The sequence below is a fragment of the Sinocyclocheilus anshuiensis genome, unplaced genomic scaffold (genome assembly GCF_001515605.1).
Source record: "Sinocyclocheilus anshuiensis isolate Anshui unplaced genomic scaffold, SAMN03320099.WGS_v1.1 scaffold283, whole genome shotgun sequence".
NCBI classification, from domain to species: domain Eukaryota; kingdom Metazoa; phylum Chordata; class Actinopteri; order Cypriniformes; family Cyprinidae; genus Sinocyclocheilus; species Sinocyclocheilus anshuiensis.
The window spans coordinates 2,376,101-2,388,995 of NW_015549605.1; the positions used below are offsets into that span (position 1 = coordinate 2,376,101).

Below are 12,895 nucleotides of genomic sequence, written 5' to 3' on the forward strand. Positions count from 1 at the left end.
TGTTTAAACTCTTTGTATTTTAAAATGTAATCAAAATAAAAATTTGGATTAAGAAAACAATTGGTAAATGCTTTCTTATAGTACGTTACTTGTTTTTAAAAGTTATGATATTTTGATTTTACAGACTTTTTTCACATTTAAATAAAATTTCCACCTTGAATTAAACTATTTAAAATATTACATATCCATTTAAAATATTAAATGTGTTTTATGTGTTTTTTCAAATTGTAAAGTTAAAAAAATGTAATTTAAATTATTTTTAATAATTTTAAATATGATAAATATGATAATGACACTCCTTCATATAAATTGAATTAAGTCCAATTTTTATTTTATTTGATCAAATTCTCATTACCAATTGAAAAGCCAAATAGAGGACTTGTACCTTAGTTTAAAAAATGTCCAAAAATAAATTTAATTTAATCCAAATATTCTATTTTATTTTTTTCAGAATAAATTAAATTCAGTATAAAAGATGTAATGAAAAAATATGATCAAACATGCATTCTTTTATTGCGTATTAGTGTAAGTATATTGGGAACTATTGTAAGTATTGGGATTCAGCTATGTACAAGTATATGCACTAATAAAATCTCCCAGAAACCCTTTCCATAGCTCATCCGTTAGAGCAGAAGCGTCTCGCACCACATATATCACACATTTTCATTTTCTAACCTCCTCTTCCTCTCTCGCAGACATTGTTCATGAGAATCTGAAGATGGGTTCGGATGGAGAGAGCGATCAAGCCTCAGGGACGTCCTCGGACGAAGTGCAATCGCCCACCGGCGTGTGTCTCCGCACCAGAAATCATCGGCGCATATCTATGGAGGTAAGACAGACCGCGTGAGGCCATAAATTAATCAGCAGCACAAACCTGCCACACGCTCACTTATTCACAGGAGGAGGCAGAAAGCATGCGCGTGTTACCCTGAAAGCTTCAGACTGGGTGATGTGTCACTACTGAGAGCTTTATTTTTGGCTTTGGGTAGGTGGAGGGATTCCTCTGGTGTGTTTTCTTTCTCATCCTTTCCTGTTTTCTCCCTTGTCCTGTTAGTCGGCTTTTCTCTTCCCCTTCCTCCTTGCTGAGATGATCTTAAGAAATTTGGAGGTTTTGTGGGCAGGTGCAGATGTTATAAGAGGAACTGCAGTTCGAGGACTCTCAGGTGTTAAACGTCAGGTTTTGAAGATTTGAGATCTTTGACTAGTTTTTGTCTTAATCAACCACAACAAACAACAGAACATTTCGTAAATCAAAGCAGTTTCTTTTTTGTGAATACGGTTTGGTTTCTATGTCTAGGCTAACAGAATACGTAGTCCCGCCCATTGTGAATTCTCATTGGTCCAAAATCCCACTCCTTATAACTATGTATTAAACATCAAATATGTTCTGATTGGCTGTGATTATGATGCATCATGTGGCTTTTTCGTTTCCTGTGAGTACAGAAAAATCACTGTAAACAGGCGTCGCATTTGGTTCGTACTGTATCAGACGGTGATTTTCAAATCATATATATCTGTCTGTCTGTCGAGGTTGGGCTGCTGTTTGATATTAATAACTGGCTTTCTGTCTTACCGCACACAAGGATCTGAAAGGAATGGATTTGGTCTCTTTTTTTTTCCTCGCTCCTTCCATTTCCACTTTCTATTCTTCTCTCTGCAGTACATTGTTAAAAAGAGGGTTTGAATAACACTGTTAGAGGATTTTGAAATAGAAAAACTACTTTTTTTTATCAGAATTAACCTGAATACATCAAGACATTCACGTCACACTCTTGCTACATAACGCATTTAAAGCTTCTTATTCTGGGGTTTTAATTGCAAACTTCAGTCCAAACTAGTTATTTGGCCATGTGTTCCTCTCTCTCTCTGTCTCCGTTGCTCTTTTGCCTCCTGCTGTATGAATTGGGTTACTGCAGCTACATGCACAGTTTAAAAGCCAATAGATATGTAGATATCATTTAACAATGTACTGTATAGGTGAATCTCATGAAGAGGTGTCAGGTCACATTCTACTTTTTAAAAATTAAGAGGGGAAGAAAAAAAGAATTCTGTTGGATATAGTCTGCTATTATGATTTTGTGACATTTGCCAATTATTTTCAGGCCATTTAGTTTATAGTTTTACCACCAAAATCTCTTTACTGTAACATGTAATAACAATATAATATCCATATATTAAAAAATAATAAATATAATGTATATTATAATTAAATTTATAAATAAATAATATTAAATAATAAAATAATTTATCCATTTGAAGTTTGTCATTATAAAATTTGTTATACTCCTTTTGATTGGTTTAAAAATCTAACTTTAAATAAAATAAAAAAATATAAAAAAGTGTTTTAATTACCAAGGCTTAGATATAGTGCTTGTTGTAATAATGCATAATTTACTAAGAGTTTAAAGTTTTTACAATTCTTTATTTACTTATTATTATTATTTATTTATTTGTTGTTTTTTAGTGTTATTTCCGACTCAATATTCTCTGTCATGCATTTGAGTGTTTTACTTTTTTTGTAGTTTTCATTATTCTCAAATTCATTGATTCTCATTAGATTCTCATTTCTGTGACAGTTATGAAAATCATCTTGTCTAAACATTTTCAAAAGTGGCACAAATAGTTTTATTTTGCATTAAAGTGACGAGAATTGCATGGGTAAATGTGCTTAATTTAAGATTAATGTGCTCATTTGAATGTTATTAAAAATATCATGATGCGAAATATAATTAGTTTTTCTTTTGATTTTGGGGTGAAGTGATTCACTCCTCAGTCAGCCTGTACTTGTACACAAGTGTTGGACTGATGTGCTGCCCTATGAGATTATATCATGCTGCACGCGTCTTTAAAAGTAGCCTGTGGGTGGAGAAAAAAGCCATGAGAGAGAGAGAGATGTAAATGCAGGAGATTCAAAGCATGATGGAGGGTTATTTATGGAAGATGCTAATGCTCTGGTTTGAGAAAGGCTTTATGAAGTCACGCTATCTTATTTAAAACAAGCACACACACATTGCTCTCAGACGAGACACAGCAAATTAATAGTCACCAAGCATCAATTATTAATCTGATTCCTACTTTGATAAGAACTGAGCTAATTTTGTCCCTCGCGACTGACTTGTTTGCATATGTGTGTGTGATTTGATTCTCAGGACCTGAATAAACGCTTGTCTTTGCCTGCTGATATCCGGATTCCTGACGGCTACCTGGAAAAGCTGCAGCTGAGCAGCCCGCCGTTTGACCAACCCCTCAGCCGACGGTCACGTAGAGCCTCGCTGGTGAGTTTGCGTGAATAAACCCTTAAAAGGCCCTTTTACGACATTAAAAGGTAGTTTACCTTCTAATGCCATCATATTTGTCCCATACTAGTCTTAATTATGTGTTTGTGTTTTCTATAAACCACATAATCATGACACACCTCCTCACTGAACTAGCATTTTATCTCAGACGTAAATAAATCACGTTTCATAATATGCCGTGCATCTCTTTGTTTGAGCATGCTGTATAAACAAAAAGCACATGGGAAAGTGCATATCCCTTCACACCTTTCTTGTTTTCGGTGTAATCCGTGTGCCTTTCTCGGGAATCGTGGCGTAGGTGAATTTGAACAGAGGATGTGTGTCAGTGTCATGCTTGACTGGTTTTCATGAATATCAAGAATGGCGGTAAAATTATTAACAGACGTTCTGCTTGATGTGCTGTGCGTATGTCGCTTCATGTACACAGGTATGAGTGTGTGTGTGTGTGTGTGTGTCTGTCTGTGTGTGTTTTTAAAGGGAAGAGGATGAATAAGGTCTTTCACTGAAATCAAATGCTGCTTTTACAGCACACACACATTAGACTGAATCCCGAATCACTATCTATCCTACATAGTCAGATTAGTGTGTCCCAAACCATAGTATATTAAAATAGTATTTCAGAAGTACTTTTTCACTGATTTTAACCATAAGATAATGTAATGGTAATGTCCTTAAAGTGCATCTTAGGCCTAAAATTAGTCAACATTTGCCTTTTTTGATGGCTGTTTTGTGTTTAAACTCTTTGTATTTTAAAATGTAATCAAAATAAAAATTTGGATTAAGAAAACAATTGGTAAATGCTTTCTTATAGTACGTTACTTGTTTTTAAAAGTTATGATATTTTGATTTTACAGTCTTTTTTCACATTTAAATAAAATTTCCACCTTGAATTAAACTATTTAAAATATTACATATCCATTTAAAATATTAAATGTGTTTTTATTTATTTGTCAAATTGTAAAGTTAAAAAAATGTAATTTAAATTATTTTTAATAATTTTAAATATGATAATAATAATAATGACACTCCTTCATATAAATTGAATTAAGTCCAATTTTTATTTTATTTGATCAAATTCTCATTACCAATTGAAAAGCCAAATAGAGGACTTGTACCTTAGTTTAAAAAATGTCCAAAAATAAATTTAATTTAATCCAAATATTCTATTTTATTTTTTTCAGAATAAATTAAATTCAGTATAAAAGATGTAATGAAAAAATATGATCAAACATGCATTCTTTTATTGCGTATTAGTGTAAGTATATTGGGAACTATTGTAAGTATTGGGATTCAGCTATGTACAAGTATATGCACTAATAAAATCTCCCAGAAACCCTTTCCATAGCTCATCCGTTAGAGCAGAAGCGTCTCGCACCACATATATCACACATTTTCATTTTCTAACCTCCTCTTCCTCTCTCGCAGACATTGTTCATGAGAATCTGAAGATGGGTTCGGATGGAGAGAGCGATCAAGCCTCAGGGACGTCCTCGGACGAAGTGCAATCGCCCACCGGCGTGTGTCTCCGCACCAGAAATCATCGGCGCATATCTATGGAGGTAAGACAGACCGCGTGAGGCCATAAATTAATCAGCAGCACAAACCTGCCACACGCTCACTTATTCACAGGAGGAGGCAGAAAGCATGCGCGTGTTACCCTGAAAGCTTCAGACTGGGTGATGTGTCACTACTGAGAGCTTTATTTTTGGCTTTGGGTAGGTGGAGGGATTCCTCTGGTGTGTTTTCTTTCTCATCCTTTCCTGTTTTCTCCCTTGTCCTGTTAGTCGGCTTTTCTCTTCCCCTTCCTCCTTGCTGAGATGATCTTAAGAAATTTGGAGGTTTTGTGGGCAGGTGCAGATGTTATAAGAGGAACTGCAGTTCGAGGACTCTCAGGTGTTAAACGTCAAGTTTTGAAGATTTGAGATCTTTGACTAGTTTTTGTAATCAACCACAACAAACAACAGAACATTTCGTAAATCAAAGCAGTTTCTTTTTTGTCAATACGGTTTGGTTTCTATGTCTAGGCTAACAGAATACGTAGTCCCGCCCATTGTGAATTCTCATTGGTCCAAAATCCCACTCCTTATAACTATGTATTAAACATCAAATATGTTCTGATTGGCTGTGATTATGATGCGTCATGTGGCTTTTTCGTTTCCTGTGAGTACAGAAAAATCACTGTAAACAGGCGTCGCATTTGGTTCGTACTGTATCAGACGGTGATTTTCAAATCATATATATCTGTCTGTCTGTCGAGGTTGGGCTGCTGTTTGATATTAATAACTGGCTTTCTGTCTTACCGCACACAAGGATCTGAAAGGAATGGATTTGGTCTCTTTTTTTTTCCTCGCTCCTTCCATTTCCACTTTCTATTCTTCTCTCTGCAGTACATTGTTAAAAAGAGGGTTTGAATAACACTGTTAGAGGATTTTGAAATAGAAAAACTACTTTTTTTTATCAGAATTAACCTGAATACATCAAGACATTCACGTCACACTCTTGCTACATAACGCATTTAAAGCTTCTTATTCTGGGGTTTTAATTGCAAACTTCAGTCCAAACTAGTTATTTGGCCATGTGTTCCTCTCTCTCTCTGTCTCCGTTGCTCTTTTGCCTCCTGCTGTATGAATTGGGTTACTGCAGCTACATGCACAGTTTAAAAGCCAATAGATATGTAGATATCATTTAACCATGTACTGTATAGGTGAATCTCATGAAGAGGTGTCAGGTCACATTCTACTTTTTAAAAATTAAGAGGGGAAGAAAAAAAGAATTCTGTTGGATATAGTCTGCTATTATGATTTTGTGACATTTGCCAATTATTTTCAGGCCATTTAGTTTATAGTTTTACCACCAAAATCTCCTTACTGTAACATGTAATAACAATATAATATCCATATATTAAAAAATAATAAATATAATGTATATTATAATTAAATTTATAAATAAATAATATTAAATAATCAAATAATTTATCCATTTGAAGTTTGTCATTATAGAATTTGTTATACTCCTTTTGATTGGTTTAAAAATCTAACTTTAAATAAAATAAAAAAATATAAAAAAGTGTTTTAATTACCAAGGCTTAGATATAGTGCTTGTTGTAATAATGCATAATTTACTAAGAGTTTAAAGTTTTTACAATTCTTTATTTACTTATTATTATTATTTATTTATTTGTTGTTTTTTAGTGTTATTTCCGACTCAATATTCTCTGTCATGCATTTGAGTGTTTTACTTTTTTTGTAGTTTTCATTATTCTCAAATTCATTGATTCTCATTAGATTCTCATTTCTGTGACAGTTATGAAAATCATCTTGTCTAAACATTTTCAAAAGTGGCACAAATAGTTTTATTTTGCATTAAAGTGACGAGAATTGCATGGGTAAATGTGCTTAATTTAAGATTAATGTGCTCATTTGAATGTTATTAAAAATATCATGATGCGAAATATAATTAGTTTTTCTTTTGATTTTGGGGTGAAGTGATTCACTCCTCAGTCAGCCTGTACTTGTACACAAGTGTTGGACTGATGTGCTGCCCTATGAGATTATATCATGCTGCACGCGTCTTTAAAAGTAGCCTGTGGGTGGAGAAAAAAGCCATGAGAGAGAGAGAGATGTAAATGCAGGAGATTCAAAGCATGATGGAGGGTTATTTATGGAAGATGCTAATGCTCTGGTTTGAGAAAGGCTTTATGAAGTCACGCTATCTTATTTAAAACAAGCACACACACATTGCTCTCAGACGAGACACAGCAAATGAATAGTCACCAAGCATCAATTATTAATCTGATTCCTACTTTGATAAGAACTGAGCTAATTTTGTCCCTCGCGACTGACTTGTTTGCATATGTGTGTGTGATTTGATTCTCAGGACCTGAATAAACGCTTGTCTTTGCCTGCTGATATCCGGATTCCTGACGGTTACCTGGAAAAGCTGCAGCTGAGCAGCCCACCGTTTGACCAACCCCTCAGCCGACGGTCACGTAGAGCCTCGCTGGTGAGTTTGCGTGAATAAACCCTTAAAAGGCCCTTTTACGACATTAAAAGGTAGTTTACCTTCTAATGCCATCATATTTGTCCCATACTAGTCTTAATTATGTGTTTGTGTTTTCTATAAACCACATAATCATGACACACCTCCTCACTGAACTAGCATTTTATCTCAGACGTAAATAAATCACGTTTCATAATATGCCGTGCATCTCTTTGTTTGAGCATGATGGGATATCTACCTAGCAACCATGCAGCATAGCAACACGACTCGACATTAAGTTTCTCTTTTGACATCAATGGCTGTGGGATCATGGTGTTCAAGATGAATAAATCCCACATTGTGTTTGAAACAATAAGGTTTATGTAGATTATTCAATCTGGCAGAGTTAAAACTATGACACGGCTGTCAAACAGCAAGCCATTGTCACTCTGAATTAGATATTATACTATGTATATTATCGTTCAAAAGTTTGCAGTCAGTAATAATACTTTTAATTTGCAAAATATGCATTAAATTGATCAAAAGTGACAGGGAAGACATTTATAATGTTACAAAAGATTTCTATTTCAATTAAAAGCTTAAAAGTTCATCAAAGAATTATAGTTTTTGCAAAAATATTAACCAGCAGCACAACTGATTTCAACATTGATAATTAGAAATGTTTCTTGAGCAGCAAATCAGCATATCTGAATGAAGACTGGAGTAATGATGCTGAATATTCTGCTTTGACATATATTTTAAAGTATATTAAAATAGAAAATCTTACATTTAAATTGTAATCATATTTTATAATATTACTGTTTTTACTTTTTTTAAAACATTTAAATAAATGAAATAACAGACCACAAACTTTTGAACCATAATGTATTCAATTCAAATGTAATCAAGTGCTGTCTGTGAAATGCATAATGGTGTGTTTTATATCTATTTAAAGGATGGGTCATTTGAAAATATCAGAATTTAATCACCCTCATTTTGTTTTGGACTCTTTTTTACGCATGTCTAAGATGTTTTTAGTCATCAATGCAATGAAATCATACAATAACCACAATTGGTCAAACACCAGTGTTGCTAATATATGTTAATCAAAGCTTGTAATGCTTTTGTATACAAGCATTTTTCTGCCAAACGGACATGGTTGAATCTCTTTGATTGCATCCGTGTCATATTACACCACAAAATTTAAAGATTAAAAAAATTATCAAAAACAAAAAAAGTTTAAAAATAACATTTGAATCTAATTAAAGATATAAAAATATGTTTTGCACAAAGAAAATTGCAATTTGTGCAAATTTCCAAAAATTGTCGTGATTCTTTTTTTTTTATTTTTTTTTTTATGAAGTTCAAACGGCTTTTGCACTATATTATAAGTTTTCAGAAGCTGTGCAATGACTTTGTGGGTCACGATTGGTTACAAAATGTGATCTAATCGAATTAGATTTGAGAAGTACAGAGAATAGCTCGCACAAAACTATCATATCATGCCTTTATGAGACTTATGTGAGAATAGAAATAGTGCATACGCCATACGGGCAACTTTTAAAGTGCTTTTTTGCAGGTTGAAAACTCATGGTACATACTTTATTGTATGCAAAGAACAATTTTGAAGACCTTTTGAGCTCCATGATTAAAAGAAATGGGTTTGGAATGGCATGAGAGTGAGTAAAGGACATTTTTAGCTGAGCTGTTTAAGAGTAAAAGATTATGTCTGAAGAATATTCAGCTCTAGTTAATGAGTCCACAGCAAGCTTTTCAAAACAACACGGACTGCTGCAGATAAACCCGGCCCGTGGACGAGAAACCTAGTGTGTTGCACTCTCAGTGGAGCACAAAGACACATACCATGTTCTTTGTCTGTTGGGCGCATACGTAGAGGGTTTTGCATGTGAAAAGCCCCCTGCTTTTGCGTCTGGGTTTCTTGGCATCCATTGTTCTTAGCTGTCATCTGTCTATGTCGTCCCCACCGCCAACCCTCAATGTGTGTGTAAAGGAGAGGGGGTTTATGTTGGCATTCTGGTGCCCCCTGGTGTCCATGGGAGTCTGAATACTGTGTGTGATTAATGGCTTTGTCTGGGAAATAATTTTGGCTGCAGATATCAGAGACAGCGAGCAACACTCCAGACACGTGTTTCTCACTGATAAGGTCTGTTGAACACATGCAGGCCTGTTCAGCATTAACCAGATCGCATTAATGAAGCAATCTCTCTCCTTCTCTCTTTTTATAGTCAGAAATCGGCTTTGGGAAACTGGAGACCTACATCAAACTGGACAAGTTGGGAGAGGTACGATGAGTCTAGTTCTGACATTTCATCATTATTTTGCCCTGTCAGAAAAGTGCGTTTAACAGTGATTAATGATTCGGTGGATGATACAACAGAAGTCTTGGACTTATACATCACACAGAAGTTTTCATTAACTGATAGCATTATAAGGATACTCTGTTTGCAGGTGTTTCTGCCACTGTGTTTAACTGTAACTGAACATGTTCAATAATAAGGGGGTAATTGAGATGATCTTGGTCATTGATGGCAGTCTGCTGATCATTTGACTGTACATAAGATATTTTTCAAAGTATTATTGGGTGTTTTTTAGATGTAATATTTATTTTACTTAGTTATTTTTTATTTAAAAAAAAAGTTTGATACTTGTCAGTAAATAATTAATCCATTAACTTCATCTCTAGTGTAAAACTTGTGTAAAAACAGTTAAACACATTTAGTGTAAAAATTTAGTGCTGTCAAATCGATTAATCGTGATAAATCACATCCAAAATAAAAGTTTGTTTAAGAAATATATGTAATATATATTTATATGATATATATATTTATATTTAATTTTACTACAATAACATTGCATGATACTTGTCAGTAAATGATTAATCTGTTGGTACATACCTAGTGACTTTTTGCATTCTGAAATCTAATGATTGCTATTATTGTATTATAGGGGACGTATGCCACTGTTTTCAAGGGGCGGAGCAAACTGACAGACAACCTGGTAGCTCTGAAAGAGATCCGGTTGGAGCATGAGGAGGGCGCTCCATGCACAGCTATTAGAGAGGGTGAGGAATCTCTCTCTCTGTGTCTCTTTCTATTCATCTCTCCTCAAAACCCCTTTGGATGCCAAGATACTCGTGTCTATAGTGCCCTGATTGATCCTGCCGTTTTCTCTCTTTCAGTGTCATTATTGAAGGATTTAAAGCACGCCAACATCGTCACGCTTCATGATATTGTCCATACGGACAAATCCCTCACTCTGGTCTTTGAGTATCTGGTGAGTGAACGTCTCATGCTGCTCCTCTCATTCTGTTCCATTTGTTTCTTGCTCTATTTATTTATTTCTTTATTTATTTGTTCGGTGATGGCTTCCTGCAGGATAAGGATCTGAAGCAGTACATGGACGATTGTGGAAACATCATGAGCATGCACAACGTTAAGGTCTGTCCCGTGTCTGTTTATTCTACACCAAATGGATTTAACAAAACATAAACGGTCGGTTTGTTGGTATTAGTGCAATGCAACACATGAAACATTCTTTCTGGTCTTCTAACCTGTACTCTAACCTGTGTGGTTCTAGATTTTCCTGTTCCAGATCTTGAGAGGACTGGCGTACTGCCACAGACGCAAGGTCCTGCACCGGGACCTGAAACCACAGAACCTGCTCATCAATGAGAGGGGTGAACTCAAACTGGCAGACTTTGGTATGTTTAGCACTATGCTGTCAAATAAATGATATTCAGAAAATATTCTGTTATATATTACACTATTGAGTGCCTTATTTATATGCGTGTGTGTGTTGTAAGGGGTGGGATGTTGATCAGTACTGGCTTGGGATGGGTGTTCACAAACCACTGTTCACTGTTATTTTTAACAGAAAAGAATGCAGTGTGCTTGTAATCATGACTTCATAATTGGGAAATAGGAAGTTTCCGATAGCACGTGAAGACAGCAGAGAAACGCTCTCGCTCAGCACAGTGGAGTGCATTGTTTTGTTAACTTTGTTCGTTTGGGACGCGGTAACACACGGCCCTCTCACAATATATACTGCCTTACAGATCTATCACTCTTGCCGCTCAGAAATGTTCATGCAATCATGCTGCACGTATCATACGTTCCGCGCTCACACTCACTGATCTATATATAACTGATATCCGCGGCACGGAGCGATCACACTAGTCCAACGAACCGGGCTTTGGGGGTCAAACTCGCTCGGGCACGGTTAAGATTGCCTAGAGTGAGTACACCCTTATTCTCCCGCATCCCACACACACGAGTCTCGCCCATCAGGTGTTGTCCCGCTCCGCACTCTGCTGCGTTGGGTCCTGCGATAGTGCAGGTCTCTACTCGGAAGGTGCCTGTTATAATGTTATGATCGAGGCTCTGGACTCTGAGCATAACATAAGTTGAGATTTACAAGAAATATTTTAACTGCTATATGTAAAAGGAATACTGCTGTAAAAAAAAGCACCTTATTTGTTTAAAGTGTTTGCAAACCAAATGTTATTGCACTTTTGTTCATATAGCAGTACTTTTAAATGGAAAAAAGTGCACAATACACTACTTTTGAATGCATTATTGAATTTTGTGCATAATGCGATTAATCACAATTAAACCTTGTAATCATTGCCCAACACTAATATATATAATATTTATATTGTTTATTTAATATTTATAATTAAGTTTTCACTAAAAATATATTTTAATTATACATGTATGTTTTTACTCATTTATTTATGTATTTTATTATGTATTTTTTCATTAATTCATATAATTCATTACATTTATGTACTAACTTTATTATAAATTTCAATTGTATACAATTAATTTTTATATGTATTTTAACAAATATATATAAAAAGTTACGTAATTTATTTTCCATTAAAAATACATTTTAATGTATTATAAATGTATTAATTTACAAATGTATTAATTAACTTTTATTTTATTCTACATATGAATACTAAGTGTAATATTTCAAATTTAGGCACAATTAATTTTTTTAACAAATATATATAAAAAGTTACGTAATTTATTTTCCATTAAAAATACATTTTAATCATTTTAATGTGTATTAATTTACAAATGTATTAATTAACTTTTATTTTATTCTACATATGAATACTAAGTGTAATATTTCAAATTTAGGCAAATTTTAATGTATATTTTGTGTACTTTATATGTTGCCTTTATGTATTTTTATATTATAATATTTATATATTAAAAATTTGTATTTAATTTTATATCATATGTAATTTATTTTTCATTAAAAATACATTATAATATATTATGAATTTATTGATTTACAAATGTATTAATTAACTTTTATTTTATTCAACATATAAATACTAAGTGTAATATTTCAAATGTATGCAAATTTTACTATATATTTTGTGAACTTTATATGTTGCCTTTATGTATTTTTTAGATTATGTATATGTTCAAAATATGCATTTAACTTTATATCATGTGATTTATTTTTAATTAAAAGTATAGTATACATTTATTAAACTTTTTTTATTCATAAAATGTATATGATTCATTCAGCATATATATAAATTATATATATATAATTAAAAAAAAAAATTATAATAATAATAAATA

The 12,895-nt window shown here is 33.6% G+C and overlaps 1 protein-coding gene across 1 annotated transcript in view; it reads left to right on the plus strand.

The window, feature by feature from the left end:
- Positions 1–12,895, plus strand: part of cdk17 (cyclin-dependent kinase 17) — a 43,391-nt gene that overhangs the window by 15,395 nt on the left and 15,101 nt on the right. The window contains exons 3-9 of the mRNA XM_016447549.1: positions 696–829; positions 3,150–3,275; positions 9,521–9,577; positions 10,242–10,356; positions 10,474–10,568; positions 10,670–10,732; positions 10,872–10,995. Of these exons, the coding sequence (XP_016303035.1) occupies positions 696–829; positions 3,150–3,275; positions 9,521–9,577; positions 10,242–10,356; positions 10,474–10,568; positions 10,670–10,732; positions 10,872–10,995 (714 nt within the window). The remainder of the gene's footprint in view (positions 1–695; positions 830–3,149; positions 3,276–9,520; positions 9,578–10,241; positions 10,357–10,473; positions 10,569–10,669; positions 10,733–10,871; positions 10,996–12,895) is intronic.